At 40.7% G+C, this 21656-nt stretch overlaps 7 protein-coding genes and 1 long non-coding RNA gene across 8 annotated transcripts; 4 read left to right on the forward strand and 4 right to left on the reverse strand.

Moving 5' to 3' along the window:
* Positions 1 to 346: 346 nt before the first annotated feature.
* Positions 347 to 1057, reverse strand: LOC121194402 (gamma-crystallin M3-like). The gene is made up of 3 exons (XM_041057279.1): positions 1040 to 1057; positions 713 to 955; positions 347 to 622 (listed from the first exon to the last, which is right to left on the reverse strand). Exons 1-3 carry the CDS (start codon positions 1046 to 1048, stop codon positions 347 to 349), a joined length of 528 nt encoding a protein of 175 aa, XP_040913213.1. The 5' UTR covers positions 1049 to 1057.
* Positions 1058 to 1980: 923 nt separating this feature from the next.
* Positions 1981 to 3925, forward strand: LOC121194406. Its single transcript, XR_005895377.1, has 3 exons — positions 1981 to 2045; positions 2624 to 2738; positions 3873 to 3925. It is a non-coding gene; the product is annotated as an uncharacterized LOC121194406 (long non-coding RNA).
* Positions 3780 to 4551, reverse strand: LOC121194401 (gamma-crystallin M3-like). Its single transcript, XM_041057278.1, has 3 exons — positions 4543 to 4551; positions 4156 to 4398; positions 3780 to 4058 (listed from the first exon to the last, which is right to left on the reverse strand). Exons 1-3 carry the CDS (start codon positions 4549 to 4551, stop codon positions 3780 to 3782), a joined length of 531 nt encoding a protein of 176 aa, XP_040913212.1.
* A 2145-nt stretch (positions 4552 to 6696) lies between these two features.
* Positions 6697 to 7508, reverse strand: LOC121194405 (gamma-crystallin M3-like). Its single transcript, XM_041057281.1, has 3 exons — positions 7500 to 7508; positions 7132 to 7380; positions 6697 to 6978 (listed from the first exon to the last, which is right to left on the reverse strand). Exons 1-3 carry the CDS (start codon positions 7506 to 7508, stop codon positions 6697 to 6699), a joined length of 540 nt encoding a protein of 179 aa, XP_040913215.1.
* Positions 7509 to 9629: 2121 nt separating this feature from the next.
* Positions 9630 to 10632, reverse strand: LOC121194522 (gamma-crystallin M3-like). The gene is made up of 3 exons (XM_041057446.1): positions 10624 to 10632; positions 10181 to 10420; positions 9630 to 9905 (listed from the first exon to the last, which is right to left on the reverse strand). The coding sequence occupies exons 1-3, from the start codon at positions 10630 to 10632 to the stop codon at positions 9630 to 9632; spliced, it is 525 nt and encodes a 174-aa protein (XP_040913380.1).
* Positions 10633 to 11029: 397 nt separating this feature from the next.
* LOC121194533 (gamma-crystallin M2-like) lies at positions 11030 to 14820 on the forward strand. Its single transcript, XM_041057463.1, has 5 exons — positions 11030 to 11054; positions 12050 to 12068; positions 12538 to 12583; positions 13484 to 13726; positions 14245 to 14820. The coding sequence occupies exons 1-5, from the start codon at positions 11030 to 11032 to the stop codon at positions 14518 to 14520; spliced, it is 609 nt and encodes a 202-aa protein (XP_040913397.1). The 3' UTR covers positions 14521 to 14820.
* Positions 14821 to 16448: 1628 nt separating this feature from the next.
* Positions 16449 to 17220, forward strand: LOC121194626 (gamma-crystallin S-1-like). Its single transcript, XM_041057590.1, has 3 exons — positions 16449 to 16460; positions 16602 to 16844; positions 16948 to 17220. Exons 1-3 carry the CDS (start codon positions 16449 to 16451, stop codon positions 17218 to 17220), a joined length of 528 nt encoding a protein of 175 aa, XP_040913524.1.
* A 1362-nt stretch (positions 17221 to 18582) lies between these two features.
* LOC121194389 (gamma-crystallin B-like) lies at positions 18583 to 20493 on the forward strand. Its single transcript, XM_041057263.1, has 3 exons — positions 18583 to 18600; positions 18755 to 18997; positions 20221 to 20493. Exons 1-3 carry the CDS (start codon positions 18583 to 18585, stop codon positions 20491 to 20493), a joined length of 534 nt encoding a protein of 177 aa, XP_040913197.1.
* Positions 20494 to 21656: the final 1163 nt, after the last annotated feature.

A 21656-nucleotide genomic window follows, 5' to 3' on the forward strand; every position in this document is an offset into this window, starting at 1 on the left:
ATATATGTATATGCATGTGTTACTTGAAGTTATGTAGGTGTATGAAGAGCACATATTTATGTCTTTCCTTGCATATGCATGTGTTACCAGAGGATATCTTACTGTATTTTTGGAGTTTGATTTAAAGGTTTGTCTTGTGGTCCCACGAGGGACGCGCCAAATGTTTGGCTGGATGCAGAAATAAAACTGAACTATGACTGTAGTGGACATCATGGTACAATGCTTACTGTTAGTATTTCTAATTAGTGAGAAATGGTTACTTTAGAAAGATTATTTTAATTAAATTAAATACTGTAACACCAGAATTTAGAAAGTTATGTCATTTATTGGCATCAAAATGTACAATTTAGCACATGTCCATGATGCGCCTCATGCTCATCCACCTCATGCCGCTCATGCCCATGTCCCTGAAGCTCCTGTACTCTCCGGGCCTCAGGTACATCATCCTGCCTCTGTAGTGGGGCTGCTCGTACATCAGCCAGTGGCCGTCCATCACGTGGCAGGACATGCAGTCAGACATACGGTAACGGTCCATGATGGAGTCGCAGTCGTCCATCAGCTCATACATCTGACCACCGAAGTTCTCCCTCTCGTAGATCCTCATCCTGAACTGGCCTCTGTGCTGTTAAAAAAAAGACACAAAATAATAAAATATAAGAAAAAAATTTCTTTCCAGAGTTGAAGAGGTATTATTTTTGCCTGTTATACCTACCATGGGGATCATACGGCAAGACCTGATACCACCGCTCCATCCCATCATGCTCATGTAGTCAGCGTACTCGCCCCTCCTCATGAAATACTGGTTTCCCATGTAGTTGGGACGGTCGTAGACCATGAAGCAGCCGCTCTCCACCCTGCAGGAGTGGCACCTGCTCAGGTAGGAGGACATGTCGGCACAGTCGCTCATGCACTCATAGGAGCGGCCCTGGAAGTTCCTGTCCTCGTAGAAGATGATCTGAAAAAAAGATATCTCCCATTACATATCTGTTGGCAAATAATTTTTTATTTTTATTTTTTAACAGTTTTGACTGTTACCTACCTTGCCCATGGTGACTGCGGTGGTTTCCCAGATCTCTCAGAGAACTGTTTTTGAACTGATACCCTGTCTGTCTGAACAAGTTACATTTATACCTGGCCAGAGACAAAGACTGTGTGCCCCTCTATTGTTCAAAGTCCTGACCCAGCAGCCCACTATAGAGGCCTATAGAGTTTTGAGTTGCTTACCCATATACCAACAGGGTCACAACCTCTAAACAGAATTTTCCTTTACCAAGAATAGAGTTTTTTTTGTTTTGTTTTGTTTTGTTTTTTTCAAAATTACTTTATTTTGTCATGAGTATTTTGTGTGCAGAATAAAAGTTGTTGCTGGAAGCTGAACAACAGAGCTATTGATTCTGTTCGTTGACTGGTCAAAAGCTAAACGTACTTCAGTTATAGCTTTTTGGTTCCCCTAAAACAATAGGAGCCAGTGAGTGAAGGTTTTCAACAAACTCACAATAGAAATCATTTGTGGCTAAAAAAAACTAACACCACACTCTGCCTATGAGTCAGTGTTAGTGAAGGAAACTGGTTAGGAAAAAAATGAAACGATGGATAGTCATGATAATGGATACAGGTGTTTGATAATTAGCACTGTATGATTTATTTAATGGTTTTACAGGGTAAATCAGTAGCTCAGCACACACAATGCTAATCAGTGATATGACACTGAACAAGGAAATTGATCTGAAATGCCAAACCCCTAGAGCAGGGGTCGGCAGCTGTCTCAGCTGTGGCTCCCTGTGACTTTGGAAAATAAATAAGGAGTATTTCATTTAAATGTTCTTTTATTTTAGCTCGTTCGTTTTTGAAATGTAATTCCAAATCTGAAGATTACGGTGAACTTGTAACACTAAAATAAAACGTAAAAAAAATTTTTGTCGCTCAAAATATGCGTCACAACCGCCGATGTGCGACACCCGGCGGCGACATTTTCAGGTTGACAGCTGGCCGCACGCTCCAGTGCACGCGATAACGTGATGGCGGAACACAGAAGCACGCGGCAGGTGGATAGTTTGGATTTTTATTTCATGTAATTGACATTGAGCATTTTATTTGCAAGTAAGCATCAGTCAAGCGTCTTTTATCGGAGTTCAAAATGTTTTTGTTACATGCAGAAAGTTTGCAGCCGAGTATCACAACAGTTCCTGAAATATTCATGAAGTTTAATGTACTGATTCTTGCACATGGACAGTAAAATATTGACCACAGTATTATTACTCTAATTTATGGTGATGTTTAGACTCATCATAACACTTGTTTAGGTCAGTGGAAGCGTCTGATGTAATGAGAGAGAATTAAATTTAAACTTTCAATAACCTCAACCAAAGTGCTTTTGTTGCCTGAACCTAACCACACACAGGACTCTGGATGTGAACCCTGGTCTCTAGTGTGACAGTCATGTGTGTAATCGAAAGCTTGAAAGTTGTGCTGATTGGAAAATTCGTGTCCATGAACACAGATCAGCACATTAAAGAAACTGCTGTGTGAATAGGTTGATACAACACAGGATTTAAAGCTTAAACTTGTTTGCAGCTCATTCACGTTTGTTTGTTGTGTCTGTTCTGAAACTGCCTCCCAACAGGATTGGAACAAATCCGTCAGCTTGCTTGAAGTTCACATCAGGCACAACATGCAGGTGGAGATTTGGCAAGAGTTCCTGTGGTTACCCATAACGATCTGCACACTCCTGTTCTACAGTAAGTACCTGTAGACTCTGATTCTGGTTCCTCTGAAATGTTCTAGTTCTAGTTCCCCCTCAGAGTCTCGCTGTGCGTGTGAGATGCCACGGTGCCGTATCACAGTTCGTCATGGTGAAACTTGGCAGGTGGTGTCTGTAAAGTTGTGTGTTGTCGTCTGCCGGTTTGATAAGTGTTAAATTAGGACTCCACCAGCCTAGAACTGTGCTTTTATAAAATTCTGGTGAAAACTGCTGCGAGAATGTACACTGAGCTGGTATAAAAATACTGTTTGCTACTGCTCCTATAATGCAGTTCCATAGTTAGCCCTCAGTGCCTGCTGCCTTTCATACCTCATTTATGTTCTCCCAGTTCAAACTGAAATAACTCTGGTTTTCTCAGTCTTGACAAAGGTCCTCCAGATCCAAAGAGGACATTAAACAGCTGTTTTCACAGGTGTTACTGTGTGCTACTGTCCATATCAAGTAAACTGACAATACATAATGATTTTTTTTAGATCACACAGCTTCTGTAAAATGTTTTCAAACCACTTATTAAATTATATACAGCAAAATTATTCTCGACCATTGACTCAGGCGCCATATTTTACTTTATATTTAACTGCTTTTTTAAAGCACTTGTATGATTGTGAGCAATCCAAACAAATACAGTAATTAAAAACACAATGTTGTAGTTATTGATCCTTGAACTGATTAAGCCCTTGGGAAAAGATGTACACTACAGGATGAACTGTGTGCAGCAGAAACCATAATCTAAATGGTAATCTGTGTATGAATCTGAACTGTGTTATATGTGAGTTAAATATCCATCAAACACCTGATGAGACCCTGAAATTTTACAAATTAGAATCTTTATTTTGTGTTACTGTGCAGTTCTTATATGCATGAAAGACTATAGGGATGTACCACATGATCATGTACTGATGCTCGTCTCGTCTCCACTGACATAACAATGGGGATGAAAAACAAAAAAGCCAGTGAGGAAAAAAAAAAGTCAAAATAGAAGAGTGGGTTACATTAATCAGTGGAATTTAATTAAAATTTAGTAGCAGGAATCCATGATGCGCCTCATGCTCATCCACCTCATGCCGCTCATTCCCATCTCCCTGAAGCTCCTGTACTCTCCGGGCCTCAGGTACATCATCCTGCCTCTGTAGTGGGGCTGCTCGTACATCAGCCAGTGGCCGTCCATCACGTGGCAGGACATGCAGTCGGACATACGGTAACGGTCCATGATGTTGTCGCAGTCGTCCATCAGCTCATACATCTGACCACCGAAGTTCTCCCTCTCGTAGATCCTCATCCTGTAGGATCCTCTGTACTGTAAAGGGAAAACATTTGGGAAGTAGAAAGCAGATGATTGGACAAACACACAAAGATAACTAAACAAAATGAAATCTGCAGAATGGAAATCCTACCATGGGAATCATACGGCAAGACCTGATGCAGTCTGACATTCCCATCGTGCTCATGTAGTCAGCGTACTCGCCCCTCCTCATGAAATACTGGTTTCCCATGTAGTTGGAACGGTCGTAGACCATGAAGCAGCCGCTCTCCACCCTGCAGGAGTGGCACCTGCTCAGGTAGGAGGTCAGCTCAGCGCAGTCGCTGCTGGTCTCATAGTAGCGACCCTGGAAGTTCCTGTCCTCGTAGAAGATGATCTGAAAGGACAGGGATGCCTCATCAGAACCACTTTCAGAGGCTTTTTTTTAGTGACAATCCAGTGACACTTTATAAATCTGAAACTGAAGTGGAATGTTTTGTTTCATTTGTTTTTCATGGATCATTCCCAGTACTGTACCTACCCTGCCCATGGTCACGATCTTTGGTTGTTCCTCAGGACTGAGTTGTGGCTGCTGTGTATTCCTGTCGGCGGTAACCGTTACTTTTATACTTGCTCAATGTGAAAAAAAAGTATGTAGGCTTCTATTGTGCAAACCCCTGACCCAGCAACATGCCATAGAAGCCTACTGAGCAGTCAGGGCGCTAAAGGGTTATTATCTAGCACTGTACCACTCTGGTGGAAATGCATGTACTGTATACATGCAGTATTGTTGCCTCACATAAAGAAAATAAAGAGAAGCTTCCAACTGTAATATGACAGAAATCTCTATCTTCCACAGACTATGGGATGATTCACTTACTAAATAATAAAAATATTTCTTACAAATATGACTCAATATTAATTTATGTAAAAGTATCAGAGAGCAAAAGCACATTGAATGTAAAACCTAAGAAAATCAAAGAAGGCTGGACAGAGGACAAATTAATTTATATATATCTTATACACGTTTAGTTTTAGATTTGAAACTTTTACCTTTTCACCTCGTGCCACAGAGAAACTCTAACAACTGTTCCCCTTCTCCTTTTGGAACAATAAAGCAAACTTCACATCAGTGGCTTAACGTATGATAACAGCACCAAAGCTGTGCTTTATAGAGACAGGACCTGTTAGGTCAACAATTACTCCACACTTCTCTGAATGTAAGGCCATGTGGCTGCATAGTTTATATATTATACATGTGGTTGGGTATAACTGTGAATCCAGTAACCGAAATGTTTATCAAATCCAAGTTCACTGAAATCTGTTTAATTTGAAGTTGAAGCCGGGTAAGTAATTTTATAATTGTAATTTTATAATAATTTTATATTGGCTCTTTATCTAAATGTATATAACATGGTGAGAGACATGCTTTGGCTTTAACTGATCCTGTTGTTGGTTCTTTCCGGTGTATGATGGATGCATACAAGCATTTTAGTTTATTTTACTCGGTTGTTTACTCTCGGTTGTTTTGGGACATGTAAATGTGTCCATCTGCCAGCCCTGCATTTTCAGGCCGTATCACTATGGTCATCTGTCAGGTCATGATACCTGACATCGCTCTAATCTGCCCAGTAAATCTAACTAAACATGTCCATGCACCAGAACTGAATAAATGTCTTCTACGGTACATTGAGTTTTGCTTTGCTCTGCAGTGGGATGAAGATGAAAATAAAATGTTGATTTTTTTTAATGTCTTTTTTTTTTTAAGGCATCAGAAGGAGTCAGCGCCTGTGAAACGATTATTCCTTTTTTACTTTACGACCTGACACTAAGAACTGCACAGACTTCAGCAGAAGAAATACTATTTTCATTTCAGTCAAAAAGTGAAAATGAAAATTATTAGGTGTATTATTATTATACACCAGTTAAAATGAGACTCGTGGGTGGGAGGTGGCAGAAGGATTATTGTATTATTCTTCAATTTTTTTCTTTTTCTTATTTTTCCTTTTTGGAGTAAAGTAATGGTTTTATAAACTGCTATCAGAATCTCAGCCCTGCCTGTTAGGACACAGTTCTCCACCTGGTATGTCCAAACAGAAATTTGGACTCGCAGTGGCAGACAAAAGGTCTGAGTCAGTGTGGTCTGATCAGTCTTTTTTTAGTGCCTTGTCTCAGTGAGCCAGTCTACACAACACCAGACTGCTGCAGCCTTCGTTCGCTAATGAGTCCCACCTGCAGTTTTCCTGCTACGACGGGTCCGTGCATGTTTCAGAATTTCAACACGAAGTGGTGACATGCTGATGAAACATCAGCATGTCTGCCTGTTTATTTGCTGTATTTTTTTAACGCTCAGATGAACTATGTTGTATTCTCACAGCCGCCATTTTCATCCTTTAAGATTCGACTTTAATGTTAAGTAGGTTATGTCAGGTAGAAGGAGTCTTAACCTGCCTGTGGGATGCATGAATTAAAACAGAAGTGCTGACTACAGACCAAACTGTCCTGTGACATACAGGAACAACTGGTTGCCGATAATTACTGCAGTTTTCTCTCTTATTTTGAAATGTCCACAGTGTCCTCCTGGATCACTGGCTGGAGTTTTGAATTTCAATAAATTGATGATAATTTTTTTGTTGATATGAAACATTTATTAATATTTATTGATTACATTTTCAAGTCTCGAGCCCGTTCTGTTCTAACAGGATTCCATGATACGTCTGATGGATCCGATCCTCATGTCCATGGGACCCATGCCCATGTCTCTCATGCTCCTGTACTCTCCGGGCCTCAGGTACATCATCCTGCCTCTGTAGTGGGGCTGCTCGTACATCAGCCAGTGGCCGTCCATCACATGAGCAGACTGGCAGTCGGACATACGGTAGCGGTCCTGAATGTTGTCGCAGTCGTCCATCAGCTCATGCATCTGACCTCCGAAGTTCTCCCTCTCGTAGATCCTCATCCTGAATGGACCTCTGTGCTGAAAAATGACAGGTGAGGAAATAGAAAATTACCTCAGAATCAAAAACCATTTCTTTTGTGCTGTATTGCAGTGTTTTTTATTAAAGTTTTTCTTGTATCTTTAACCTTACATGCATGGGAGCTAATGAGTCATGTGGAGGAAGCATCATACCATGGGGATCATGCGGCAGGAACGGATGCAGTCGCTCATGCTCATTCCCATCAGGCGCTGGTTGTCAGGGTACTCTCCCCTCCTCGCCAGCATCTGGTGACCCATGTAGTTCGGACGTTCGTAGACCATGAAGCAGCCGCTCTCCACCCTGCAGGAGTTGCAGCGGCTCAGGTACGAGGTCAGCTCAGCACAGTCGCTGCTGGTTTCATAGGAGCGACCCTGGAAGTTTCTGTCCTCGTAGAAAATGATCTGAAAACAGGAAAAAAGTACATTTTTAAAACCATTTCTCCGTCTGCACCGATAGCACATGATCTGAAACGTTAAATGTATTTATCAGCCTAAGTTACAACAGAAAGATGGAGTCTTACTCTGCCCATTTTGGTGTCCAGTCCTACCCCTGATTGCACTGGTACTTTGCCCAGCCAAACTGTCTGTCACTTTTATACCCATCATGATAGCTAAATGATCTATGGAGCCATTGTTTTGAATATCTTACTCAGCAGCGTAGCATACAGGGCTATAATGTTTGTTAAATCAGTCTGTAAATGGTTATTATTCCAGACTGCATGCATCTGGTGCAGTGCCAACTGCAGCAGCTCTCCTATGGGGTACAGGTGGGTGACAGCAGCAAATGTATCAGCTGGGACTCTGTGGGCTGTCACTGTTTGGTCTGTGGTGACAAGCACTTTGTTATATTCACAGGTTACTCATCAGTCCACGTTCTCTTACATAAAATTACATCTGTGTCTTACCATTGACTGAACGTTGCTGAAGAGAGTTCAGCAGTTCACTGACTGGAGGAATTGCAGAAGAGAACGTAAGCACAGACTTGGTAGTTGTTTTTTTCCATTTTCTCACCATTTCAGAGGGAAATGCATTTTTCATTACATTTAAGTAAGAGCTACAGTCACTGGTTACTTTACACGTTAGGATTTCACATACAAACATCACATGCATTTTAATTATGATGCCTTTTTATTTATTAAACAACTCAAAAGTACATGAAATAGTTGAAATTAGCTCCATTATGAAGAGATACAACAGTGAAAGGCTGCATACAGATTCATGCATCAGTACTAATAATCCAATAATATAATAAATACACACATAAAAAAAACTAAAGCTAAAAAACTAAAGCTACTAAAAACATAAAAAATATTTTTATATAATGAACATCTTTTGTACATAAAATGAAAATAAAAGGTACTACATACGTTAAGTATCGTGTCGCAACAACAAAGTGTACTGGGTTAATTAAGTGAGCATGGAACTGAACGTCCCTCTCACAGGTGTACAGGTGGACTCAGAAGTGTCAAAGTCAAAGTAATGTAGGTACAGGCATCCTGACGTTTAGCCTCTAATCCAGCCCCTACACCAGCTCGTATTCTGAACCTGAGTCCAGATCCATAACTGATGATGTCCTGATGATCCACATCTGATCCTCTGGCATCACTAGCAGTTATTTTCTCCGGGGCCTCTGAAGACATTATACAGCTGTTTAATCTCGTAGCTTCTCATGATGAGTAAACTGATCTTTATGTTGTAAAAATGTGTTATTGTATTTTGTATTTTGACTTTTTCAGTTATTTGCTGGTTTACTTCCCAAGAAATGGTGTTCGACTCTAGAATCACTGGTAAATCTCAAAGACCCCAAGCACATTTTAATACTGAACGCGTCCTCAAAACGGCAGATAAGATTATCATCAGCCCCACGCACCATGTCCTCTGTGAGGACTCTAAGCTGATGTCATATTCGCCTGCATGTAAAACAAGTAGAAGAAAGTTTGGTTTTATTTCAGGGGACATTAGACTTGTGATTGATTACAGTACAAGAAATGAGCAATTCACCTTGTGTACAGACTGATAAAGATACATAAAGTATGCATCTTTGTGCTGCTCTGCACCAGCCAGTGTGTAAATGAGTGCCTCAAATTGTCCCTTGGAGGACGAATGAAGTATTTTGAATTGAACTGAACTGAATAATCTAATCCTGTCTATTCTGTGTGTAACTTTCACACTCTGTGTGCTTGCACCATATTCACTTCTAACTACAAGGCATGAAACAGACTAGAACATGATGTTTAATGGAGGATAAAATAACATAATCATGATTTCACTGATATAAGCTGTATGGTCATCTGGTAAATTTACTGCATGATCATTGCAGAAAAAGAATATTTTCATCAAGTGAAACAATAACAGCATGTACAGTGATCTAAAGGACAACCTCATGTGTTCTCATAGTCTTTATATATCTATAGTTCACTGGAATTGTATTTATCAGGTGTGCAATCAGGAGTTTGTGCATTAAAGTTGCAATACTGCTGCACAGCTGGATGCAGATGATGTACTAGCTCTCTTTAAAGACCAGTTCTGCAGACTTAACGGTCACATACAGCAAAATCCCGTCTCCTGTTTGATACAAGATGACACAATGACAAGCTGGCGTTTTGATTGGTCTTTCATTTTATTTGACAGCACATTTTTTCTGCTCTGCTTCAGCAGCAATCCATGATACGCCTGACGGAGCTGAGCCTCATGCCGCTGTATCCCACGTCTCTCAAGCTCCTGTACTCTCCAGGACTCAGGTAGACCATCCTGCCTTTGTAGTGGGGCTGCTCGTACATCAGCCAGTGGCCGTCCATCACGTGGCAGGACTGGCAGTCGGACATACGGTAGCGGTCCATGATGTTGTCGCAGTCGTCCATCAGCTCGTGACTCTGGCCCTGGAAGTTCTCCCTCTCGTAGATCCTCATCCTGTAGGATCCTCTGTACTGTTGGTGAAAGCACAGAGGACGACGGTTCAGCAAAGTGCAGTTCTGTTGCCGTTAGTGCTTTAAAATATGTTGTTGTCACAGTGTGTGTCAATAACAGAGCTACAGCTGCATGTCTCCACTCTATTTTTGTCTTTCTCCTTAACAGCACAGCATAAAGATAAAGGAAATTAGCTTGTTTTTACTACCTTCAGTTAGTGTTACATTATTTGGACGTTAGAGATTACACAGTTGTGGTTTATCAGCTATAAAAATCTTTTCCAATCTTTGCCTACCTGTGGAATTAAACGGCACGAACGGATGGAGTCACTCATGCCAAAAGACATGTAGTCGGAGTACTCGCCCCTCCTCAGGAAATACTGGTTTCCCATGTAGTTGGGACGATCGTAGATCATGAAGCAGCCGCTCTCCACCCTGCAGGAACTACACCTGCTCAGGTAGGAGGTCATGTCAGAGCAGTCGCTCATGCACTCATAGGAGCGACCCTGGAAGTTCCTGTCCTCGTAGAAGATGATCTGTGGAAAAGAGAAACAAGAAATAGTTCAAACCGATTTGGAGAAGAGCTTAATTTGTCAATTTTGAAATGCTCTGCATTTGGAAGCTCAGACTGTTTCGTGTCCCTCTCTTTTATTTCATTATTTTTTCCCCCACTTGTTTACATCGTGTGTCTGCCGAGTTTCTCCTGAAACTGAAAAGTGCTTGTCTATTCTCTACATACCTTGCCCATGTTTGATGATCTGTGTTTGTGGGAATCTGTCCAACAACCTGTGGCTGCCAGGCAGCTTTTATACTTTATACGCGCTGTAACAGGGTTTTGTTATTCAAATTATCTGGAAGCTGATGAATAAGCAGCTCTGCGATCGCTGTTAATTTCATTTGTGCCATCATGATCCAGAACAAAGGGAGGGGAAATGGGTGGAAGACACAAGGCGGGAGAGGAGGGAGAAGAACTGAGCTGCAGTTTTTACATTTCTCAGACTGGGGAAGGGTAGAGGCACAAGGAAAATCTGAGTTTGATCACAAACTTTCTGCTTGATCTGATTTGTCATCGTTAGTTTGATTGTGTCACTGGTTCAGACCATGGCTGTCTTAAGCATAAACACACTACAGGTCCATGACCTGAAATGCACCCAGACCACAGTAAACACAGTAAGAAAATTTCAGCTTAGTGCTTTAGTCTGTTTAGAGAAATGAGAATATTTGAGTCCACAGCCTTTGTTTACTGCTGATCCTTTAATCTGAACTCTGATCCTAAAGCCTCTGTTTGCCCAGAAACATCTTTCATCTTTGTGATATGTGTGTTTGTTTATTTTAATGCCACTAGGTCTGGGAACCATGGTGGTTAAATACATCAAACTAAGCACTTCAGATCAATAATCATATCAATTATTGATTGATCTGCTGATGATTTGATTTCCTGAGTTAATGGAGAATTGAATGCTCATCACAGTTTCCTGAACTCGGAGGGGAAGTCCTCCGACGTTTCATCAACCAAAATATTCTGTTTGTAATGATCTAAAACAGCTTCATAAATTACTCCAACACTTTGTCGATTATCAGAATAGTAATAGTATATTAATTTTCCATTGATCAGCTAATCAATTAATTGACTAATGGTTTCAGCTCTATAAAAGTCTAAGACATTGCAGCGTGTGAATGTGATGTCCCAGTTTGAGTCCTCTGCACAGTGTGACAGCAGATCATTTCATTTGTCACAGTTAGAAAAGCACAGCTGTGACTAAAAACAATAACTGTGGTTCTGTTCTGGATCTGACAGTGTGACAGTGATCCAGCGTGAACCAGGACCAGGACCCTCAGACTGAAGCAGCTAAATGGAACTCAGCCATCATGACCTTTCCTACTGTGACATGTCAAAATAAAGTAAGAGTAAGAGTTGTTTTGCACTATATGTCTTACTGCCATTCAGTCAGTGTCAGTCTGACTGAAATCACATTGAACTCAATCTAATTAAATACCAGCCACATAGAAAGGTTGATTTTCTTTTATAACAAAGAATTAAACTTGCAAAGATGTTTGTTCAGACAATAATATTTCAAAGACCTTCAGTGATACTTTAATCCCCAAACCTGTGTGCAGTGGTTCTGAATAACATATGACAAAGTAATATGTCCTTACTTTTTCAGTTTTAGGGGAAGTGTGTAGGTGAGTACGTCTGAGACAACCTTTTGGGTTAAATGCCACCTTAGTTATTAATCCAAAGATTTTAAAAACACATTTTTAAAAACACATGGTAAACCTGCTGTTCCATGATTTCCTTTAAGGTTGTATTTTTTTTTTTCCCTGTTAACTTTTCAAATTTTTTTAACAAAATGCTAATAAGTAAAATATCTGTTGTGTGGTGCATCCTGGGCTCTGATATTTAAAACACTGAAACACAATTCAAATCACTTCTTCACTCCACATCTTGTTTTTCTCCATAAAAACAAAAAACCTCCAGCTTTATTCAGCTTTTTATTTTTTATAAGTGGCTCTCATCTCTGATGCAGCTTTCTCTCTGCAGACCTTTGGACTTGTAAAACACAGGTGACTAAACCCATCAATCATGGATGTACGCATTACGAGGCTGTCATCAGTGTTATTATTTGCACCTGTGCTTTCTCTGCTGCTACAGATCTGAATGTTCGTGTCTGAGGAGGAAAGACTGCAGCTGGACTCAGGTATGAACTTGCGTTTTTAAAAAAACTCACTGGATGTTCAGTTAAATGAAACTTCCATGTTTTGCACTTTATCTTGTTCTTGCCAGAAATGCAGAAGGAGACCAACTGGTTAAACAGTTTGTCTTTATTTCTGTTTGGAGCTTTATTTCCATGACACATTATGGAGGATATCGTAAGTCTTACAGAATAATGGAAACATACTCTAACAGGTTTATAATGCCTGGATAAAGGAGCACACTGGTGCATTGGTAGTAAGAACAAGACACATAAATATGAAATATTTATACTAAAGATCAAAACCAAAACATCACAGTTCCAGTGTTTACTGTTGCTAACCATTGTCCAAGGGTAAAAGACCGTCTTGTGTCCTAATGGTGACGACCGATGAAACTTTGTGTTTCATCAAAAAAGACAATTTATCAAATAATTTTCTGCTGATGAGACCAAACAACAGAGCTCAGTGGAAACAGTGCACACAGTTATGGTTAAGAATGGCTGCTGGCTTTTATAAGTTTTACATCTCAGTTTTGGCACTTCTTTGATATGAGGCCATCACATGTGGACAAAGGGAAATCAAACTTGACCAAACCATTTTGCTGATATGCAAATCAACCTAATTTAGATGACAATAGCTTTCCCTCGTCTGCACATTCTCTATTTCGATATAAACCACAGCTGCAGCTGGGGGCGAGGCAAGCAATATCAGGCACAATGGGGAAGGTAAGGAGGAAATGACTCTTCTTCAGGTTTTAAAGATCTCTCAGGCAGCAGCTGTAATGCATGTAAACTGTTATTTTTCTCCTTTCTGGTCATTTTTAGAGGCACAGTATGCTATTGTTGTACTTATCCCAATGTTGGGCTGATAGTTTGCTTCTCTTTCTTCTCTTTCCTTCCGTCCAGATTGCATTCTACGAGGACAAGAACTTCCAAGGACGGAGCTACGAGTGCAGCATTGACTGCCCTGACCTGCGCTCTTATTTCAGCCGCTGCAACTCGATTAAGGTGGAGAGCGGTTGCTGGGTCCTGTATGAGCTCCTCAACTACACTGGCTACCAGTACATCCTGAGTCCTGGGGAATACCCTGACTACCAGCAGTGGATGGGATTCAATGACAGCATCAAGTCATGCCGCTGTATCAAAAATGTAAGCTCAATAACCTGCTGATGCTTTTTACAACATACCAACCAGTGATTGTCTTATTCCCATAATAATACTGTGAATCCACAAGTTTCATTAAGCTAGGGAAACTTACTTCCTGCGCCGAGCTCCAGAAAAGATAAAACATAATAACGAAGTGAAATTGAGTTGTAAATGACATGAAATAGGGGATACAGTATAATTTTTAAACGTTTCTGGGTTAATTTTGTGCAGGAGAGTGTCCAGCTCCAGTGAAATACCACAGAGTGCACCAACCAAGCGGTAATCAGTCAAAGGCCAGCAGACAAAAAGGAGAGATAAAAGGCTCATGAATTGGCAGCAGGGTGCTTTATGTCCATGCCCATGCACATCAATTATTGAAGGAGACTAGGAAAACAGCCAAGAAACCCATTTGTAGATGTGAGCTCACAGTAAATGAGGAATTAAAAATAGGTCAAGCGATTCAGACACCAAATACTAACATGATTTGATCAACTTTATTTGTCTAATGTGACTGTTTTAAGGTTTACGGAAAGTCCTGGAAGATCAGGTTCTACGACAAGCGGGATTTTGGAGGTCAAGCTGCAGAGTGTGTTGAAGATTGCCCATCAGTTTACGAGGCCCTCAAGTTCCGGGAGTTCCACTCCTGTGCGGTGATGGATGGCGCATGGGTCCTCTATGAGCAGCCCAACTACCATGGACGCCAGTACTTTGTGGAACGTGGCGAGTACCCCAACTACACAGACTGGGGCGCCACCTCCCCTACTGTGGGATCTTTCCGCATGATCAAAAAGTTTTAGATCAGCAGCAGCTGCTGAAAGAGTAATTTGAATGCTTGGGCCACCAACGCTGTAGAATTCCAAAGAAGAGTTCCAGAAAACCCACAAGGTTCCAAACACCCGAGACAACCAAAACTCCACCACAAGTTCCCGAGATGTTGAGAAAGATCTACAACCCCTCAAAAAGTTGATGTTCAGAGAAGGTCACCAACTGTCCAATCTTAAGAACCCTTCAGTCCCCCCCTTGTTTTTTTTTTTCATTTGGACACTTGTCCTTTTCCCCTGAACCCTGAGCCTTGCACTCAAATGAATACAAGTATTGTTTGCTCATAACCATACTGTCTCGTCTTGTCTTCTTGTGTCCATTAGTAAAGTTTTTAAACACAGTGTGCAACAAGACGGAAAGTTCCAGGAAACTGATAGCATTCATTAACCAAACATTAACCAGTTAGTGAACCACAAAGATGCCTGCACAGATCCCGTTTTTGGATCTATGTACACTTCCAAATTTCATAATTTCAGGTCAAAAAAACCTGTTTATATGTAGTTACGATACATGCACAACAGAAACTGGTACTACCTCTGATGTCTTTACCAGTCAAATGACCATGTTCCAAATTTAACGCACAATCAAATCAAAATGAGTTCAGAAATGTTATTAAGATATGAAAATAGTGGCTCAGTAGAAATATATAAAGTTGGATACACAGCTTATCTATACTATTTTATTATTATACATCATTTAATGTAGTATCATCACAACCTTTAAGCACAATTAATTATAGCACTGTTGATAACATTATCTTTATTCACTTTGATCCTTCATGAAAAAAAATTAAAATAGCCTTTTGCAAAGGCCCTTTGATTCACACTGAATCATACTCCACAATGGTTTAAACTCTGGTGGACAAGCATGATAAATCTAGGCTATGGCAGCGGTGGTCCTTTTAACTGTGTGTTTTGTAGTCAGTAAGGATTAACATTTAACATCACAACAATATCAGCAACGCTCACACATATCTTTGATCGTCCAAATACGACACAGGCGGGCTGCATTTGTTCCAAGGCCAATATTTTATGATGCATCACTATAAATTTGTTCTGGCAGTTTAAAAAAAAACTTGCTGAAATGCATCACAGACCAGATCACTTATATAAACTATTTACTGTGTTTACTGAAACCATAAATAGTGTACTCTGAGATTTCACTGGATACTAATTCTGTAAAACAGATAATTGGAATAGCAGAAGAAGAAGAAGAAGAAGAAGAAGACAACCCTAAACTGCCTACAGAACAAAACAGTTGTGCAAAAGACATTACAAATAAATAGCCTAAAACAAAGGGAATCATGTCGAAGTGTGAAAGGTGCCAAAGAAACAAAACTACATCATATTTACGTTTTGCATAATTTGCTTTAGTTCTAGAGTGTGTATGTGTGAGTGTATGTCGCCAGCGTCATCAGTTTTCATCACTGCAGTTTACTGTTGTGTTGATAAACTGGGAATTGCATTTTAAATTGTGAGCAAATTCATGTAGAAGTCTTCTGAGGGACACATTTGCAGTGCTTATTGGCATTATTTCACACAGAAATTTATATAGATAATACCATAAATCTTTATCTGAATAGAAGCTTTCATACATAAAACACAGCTCAAAGTTTCTGGCTTACTAAAAGCTTTATGTAAAATTGAATAAACAAAAGACATTTATTGCAACGGTTCAGATAAGTTTGGATCAGCAGTGACTGAGGTTTCGATACTTGGCACCGCTAAACAGCTATTGTGTGTGGAAAGGCAATTCAGTGAGTAAGAACAATGGGCAGACTCTAGATGAATATTTGAATTGTAATAACTGTTACATGCACTGCTAACCGTGGAATTGGCAGTATTGTTTCTGCCATGTATAAAGAGTACTGCGCTGGTCACTGGGTGTAGTATTTTAAACTCCAATGATGGAGAAGGTGAGAATTTTCAGTGTTTGAAATGTGCTCGTATACTGTAGATGCCGGAGCTAATTATTCTCTAAATTTGGTGCAAGAATCAAAGTATTTTTCAGATAAAACCCTCTGTGTAATAATCTGTTCTGTGCTTATCTTTTCCAGATTGTGTTTTACGAGGACCGGGACTTCCAGGGAAAGTCCTACGACTGCAAAGGGAACTCGGCTGACTTGCATGGCTTCATACACCGATGCAACTCAGTCAAGGTAGAGGGTGGCTGGTGGGTTATGTACGAGCGCAACAACTACACAGGCTATCAGTACGTCATTGGTCCTGGGGAGTACAATGAATACCGCCACTGGATGGGCTTCAATGACTGCATCAGATCCTGCAGGATCATCAAAAACGTAAGTCACCAACAAAAAGGAATGATAAAAAATAAACGCAGTCAGAATCCAGTGTTCCTCGCACTTCAAACAGAACACAGTTCTTTGACTTTGTTGGTTTCAGGCTAAAGGGCCATGCAAGCTGAAACTCTTTGACCGGCCAAACTTTGACGGTCAGTCTCTGGAGCTGACAGAAAACATGAAGTCGGTCCAAGAGAAATGGCTCAGACCAGAAGTCCAGTCCTGCAAGGTCCTGGAGGGGTCCTGGATTTTCTATGAGCATCCCAACTTCTGTGGTCGCCAGTACCTGCTGGAGAAAGGGGAGTACCGACACCACTCAGAGTGGGGAGCTCTGAAAGCGATTGTGGGCTCCATCAGAGGAATCACGGAGAAATGAAACTCAACAAGCTCAAGTTTCTTGTAACGTCATGCAATAAATTTCTTTGATGCCAGTGCTTGTTTGTGATTCTGTGAAGACTATTTCAAATTTTCTTTAGTCATAAAGTTAACAGAGATAAAGAGAGATGAACGATAAAATTGTACAATTAACTATTCATTTTAATACGTGTCATGCAACACTCATTGTGTGATTAACATAATGTCGAAAAAGAATTAGTTACCTTATAGTAAGTTCTCTCTAAAGAATAAATGAAAATGTAAAACTAATCAGTGGTCAGTTTATTAGGTCCAGCTGACCTTAAAACATTGCAGTCCAGTGTAACAGTCCTGCAATAAATCCTCCCTTCATGAAGGTTCTAATGTTCAGCAGCAGGATTCCCTGATCCTCAGAGGCTCTCGTGTGGTCATACATTTGACCACAGTGGCAACCAGAGACTGTTCATAGCATCATTTGGTCCCAGTGCCACAAACGACCTCTAACTACATGAAACCTTCCTCTACAGGAAAACAAGAAAAATGTCTGTACACTAAATGTATTATATATTAAACACAAACAGTGAAACAGTAAATGGATTGGAGTCATAGAATTTACTGTAACAGCAAACAATTACTGCATTTAGAGCATCTAACAAAAATGCAAAAAAAAAAGGTTTCCAGGTGCTCAAAGTAAATCCTTTGCTTCCACCGTCATGTTTTACATTTATTTTTGGTTGAAAAACGACTTTTAGGATCAACCTCTTATCAAAATAGTTGCTTAACATCGTATCAGAAACCCAGCTGATTAATGGACCGATCTCATTCTGTCTGTGCAGTCAAGCAGGACAACTTCCAGTCATGTGTCGTCATGTGAATGCGGAATAACGAGCCCTCCATCCACCACGTCTTTCAGAGCTCGTCTGAGAGCGGTCAGCTGACACTGTACTGAGGTGTGGAGGCAGACAGAGGGTGGAGCGTGAAGGTCTGAATACACCTGTCCCCTCCATCACAGGAGTTAAAGCCTGCACCACAGTGTGCTATGTGGCCACAAGCCAACTTCACCACATCAGCCTCAGTACCAGCTGCAGAGGAGACAATTTAATTTGATCAATAAATAGTTTCTGGAATCAGGCATTGACAGATCAAAAGGTCAGCCGCTGCAGTAGTGAGTAAACACTGAGCATTTTTAAAACAATTGCAGCATCAGCCACTGTGCAGATATAAATGCTGAGGCAATTAAAATGACAATGATGCCCCTGGCAGCGCATTTCAGTGTGCCCACATGCACTGTATATATAAATCTGGACCAGGCCTGTAGGCAATATTGTGTATGTGAAAGGTGTGATAAACAAACGGTTATCAAACTTTGGTGTGAGGCCCAAACATGGACCGTGTGGGAAAGGTAGGCAGACGAGCAGATGATGCTTGTGACTGGTCGTTTGCATTCTTTGATTTGACAGACGAGGTCAAAACATTTCATATGTGGACATTTTATATATATATAATAGTTTATATATAACTATATAATAGTTTGCACCCTTTGCCCTTTTCCACAGATCGTGTTTTATGAAGACAGGAACTTCCAAGGTCGCTATTATGAGTGCAACAGTGACTGTCCCGAGCTCAACACCCACTTCAGCCGCTGCAACTCTGTTCGTGTGGAGAGCGGGGCCTGGGTTCTCTATGAGAGGCCCAACTACCTGGGCTACCAGTACATCCTGACCAGGGGGGAGTACCCTGATTACCAGCGCTGGATGGGCTACAACGACAGCATCAGGTCCTGCAGGCTCATAAGAAATGTGAGTTCCTTCATAAAAGATATGAGAAGCCCTAAATGTTGGCAAGGACGATGCACTTGAACAACGCGGTGTGAGGAACGGTATGACTCTGCCATTGTCTTTATCAGCCCATCTGAACTTATTCACATGCACCTTCATGGTAGGTGCAAACACTTTAGTGTCTTTGCAATTTCACCGGTGTGTTTAGCAATAACATTTCAACCCTGCGTCATTTATATACCACTAATTTGCAGCAGCAAATACTGTACGTTTTGAGTGAAATGTACAGTCTAATGGATTAAGTTTTTATCAACGGAACGAGAAGATTTCAGTATTTGGCAAGTGGCAAAATGACAACATTACCTCGTGCGAAACAATTTACACTAGGTTAAGGCTAAGGTTTGGGAAAGACTGTGGTCTATGGTTAAATATTGAAAAAGCAACAAATGGCGTGGAGGATGAGAATTTACTAATATTTAACCAAAACTACAATATTTCATTAAGCTTTACCAGAGGGCCTTTGTTGAATAATCCACAGACGAGACTCTCGGTCATATCGGAGTTATTTTATTGACAAATGTCCTATTCGTAAATTATGTCCATGTCAATATTAGAGTCATAAGTCTGACTGGGAAAGGGATGCATCCAACTTCAGAGCCTGAAGACCAATCAAACACTGATGCCTCGCTCATGTGATTACACCCAAATTTAATGAACACAGTGTTAAATATTCTCACACTGTCCCGAGCAGTGACATGAGAGCCTGCAAGTCGTAAACATGGGGATCTTTCTCATCTTTGCCATCCATCTTTCTCAAACCTTCACAGTCATGGCGGCTGCAGGTTCATTCCTCAAGAATGAGGAATGAAGAAACACCCTCTGGTCCATTGTCTTTGGTCCAAATGAATTAATTCTGGTACCAGGAAACAGACTCCACACATCAGAAACAGAATCAGCTTCACACTTTCTTCCCCCACCAGCAAATTAGAACAAAACTGCAGAGAAGACAAGGTCACAGTTTTCAGGAAGAACCAGTTTCCATTAAGTGCATCTCAGGTATGTGAGACACTTTCTGTAACCGTCATGATTAGACTATTTTAATCTCCTCTAACATCAACGGTTGCAGTGACCGTCTTGAGTTATACGTGAGATGAGGTTATTCAGCAACTTTACATACACATTTGAGCTGCTGACACAACATCTCCTGTGCAGCGATTAACTGAACCCTGGTCTTTGTGTTGCAGACCTCTGGTGTGTTCAGGATTCGTATCTACGAGCGTCCTGACTTCAGCGGTCAGATGCTGGAGTGCACTGAAGATGTGAGCAACCTGCCCGACCGCTGGCACCTCCGGGAGGTTCACTCTGCCCACGTGCTGGACGGTGCCTGGGTCTTCTACGAGCTTCCCAACTACCGTGGCCGCCAGAACCTGCTGGAGAGGGGAGAGTACCGCCGCTTCAACGAGTGGGGAGCCATGAACCCCAACGTGGGGTCCTTCCGGCGCGTCCACGAGTTTTAGACTGTCTCTCTCTTAGTTCACGTTTTCCATAACTGTTCTCTGCACATTGAATAAAAAAGGAGTGTGCTCAGTATGTTCATCAATCCATGTTCTGTTTTTGTATTTCCCCTGTAAACGAGGGGGTCTGACATCTGATCTGATCTGATCTGATCATCACAGGTGGCAGAAACTGAAATTCTGAACCAATTAAAGTGAACAGGAATCTCTTTTAAATACGTAACACATTCTGAATACACTGTACGACCACAAATACAACACTGGACACGACTTGACCTTTTATGATGACATCTGAATCCATGATGTTGTGACCAGTCACAGTCTTTAACCTTTTGAGGGAGAAGTCATCACCATACATCTGTGGCAGGCACATAGCGACCCATGGGGCCAAACCATGGGGCCCTCCAGGTGAAAGGCCCCTGACATGAACTGAAGTTTACATACAAACGTTCACAGGCCTTTTCACAAATCTGTTGTAGTTAGAAATGCAAATGTTAAACGTGAGGCAAAAATAATCTTTTTACCTGGTCAGTACTGAGTATGATTGAATGTTTGGTGCTTCCAAAAATGATGGAAAAATCATTATTGCTCGAACATTTGTAATAAAATGAGTGAGGGCTTCTTTTACACTACTCTTTCCTTGCGTACAGTCATTACAACCCTAGGAGCTTGTGAATTAAGGATTAGTGCGACTTGTAATTAGAAATATGTTATGAAATATATGTTTATGAGAATATGAATATTCAAAGATGATGCCCTTGATTCAATTGGAAATTTTATTCATTGTTTTTTGACCGACTGACTTGTTGACTGATTTATTTGAGTGTCCTGTGCCATAAATCAGCAGCCAGCCACAACGCCCAGGATGAACACATGAAAAATGACAATGTACTGTTCCACAATCTCAAAAAGAACATTTCAAAACATTCAGTTCAGGAAATTAATATCAGAAGAATACACTGGAACACAATCAGATACCAAAAATAAATAAATTAAAATAAGTAAATAAATAAATAAATAAACAGAACTAATGTACATTTACACTTTTTTTTTAACAAGCATTTCTACCTCAGACAAAGTGAAGACAGAGGACTGTGGTGTGACTTTTCCTGGATCCTTACACCTCTTTAATGGCACAAACCTGAACTATTAAAATACAAAGAGAA

Source organism: Toxotes jaculatrix, chromosome 15 (genome assembly GCF_017976425.1).
Source record: "Toxotes jaculatrix isolate fToxJac2 chromosome 15, fToxJac2.pri, whole genome shotgun sequence".
Classification (NCBI taxonomy): Eukaryota; Metazoa; Chordata; class Actinopteri; family Toxotidae; genus Toxotes; species Toxotes jaculatrix.

What these genes read in the sequence shown, in the direction of transcription:
- LOC121194402 (XM_041057279.1), bottom strand. An exon ending in CTTGCCGTATGATCCCCATG is followed by an intron (nt 623 to 712) that starts GTAGGTATAACA and finishes TTTTTTTAACAG; the next exon opens with CACAGAGGCCAGTTCAGGAT.
- LOC121194401 (XM_041057278.1), bottom strand. An exon ending in CTTGCCGTATGATTCCCATG is followed by an intron (nt 4,059 to 4,155) that starts GTAGGATTTCCA and finishes TTCCCTTTACAG; the next exon opens with TACAGAGGATCCTACAGGAT.
- LOC121194405 (XM_041057281.1), bottom strand. An exon ending in CCTGCCGCATGATCCCCATG is followed by an intron (nt 6,979 to 7,131) that starts GTATGATGCTTC and finishes GTCATTTTTCAG; the next exon opens with CACAGAGGTCCATTCAGGAT.
- LOC121194522 (XM_041057446.1), bottom strand. An exon ending in CGTGCCGTTTAATTCCACAG is followed by an intron (nt 9,906 to 10,180) that starts GTAGGCAAAGAT and finishes TTTCACCAACAG; the next exon opens with TACAGAGGATCCTACAGGAT.
- LOC121194533 (XM_041057463.1), top strand. Translation starts at nt 11,030, where the DNA reads ATGCACCCAGACCACAGTAAACACA. An exon ending in AAGACTGCAGCTGGACTCAG is followed by an intron (nt 12,584 to 13,483) that starts GTATGAACTTGC and finishes CCTTCCGTCCAG; the next exon opens with ATTGCATTCTACGAGGACAA. An exon ending in CATGCCGCTGTATCAAAAAT is followed by an intron (nt 13,727 to 14,244) that starts GTAAGCTCAATA and finishes GACTGTTTTAAG; the next exon opens with GTTTACGGAAAGTCCTGGAA.
- LOC121194626 (XM_041057590.1), top strand. An exon ending in CCTGCAGGATCATCAAAAAC is followed by an intron (nt 16,845 to 16,947) that starts GTAAGTCACCAA and finishes TGTTGGTTTCAG; the next exon opens with GCTAAAGGGCCATGCAAGCT.
- LOC121194389 (XM_041057263.1), top strand. An exon ending in CCTGCAGGCTCATAAGAAAT is followed by an intron (nt 18,998 to 20,220) that starts GTGAGTTCCTTC and finishes TTTGTGTTGCAG; the next exon opens with ACCTCTGGTGTGTTCAGGAT.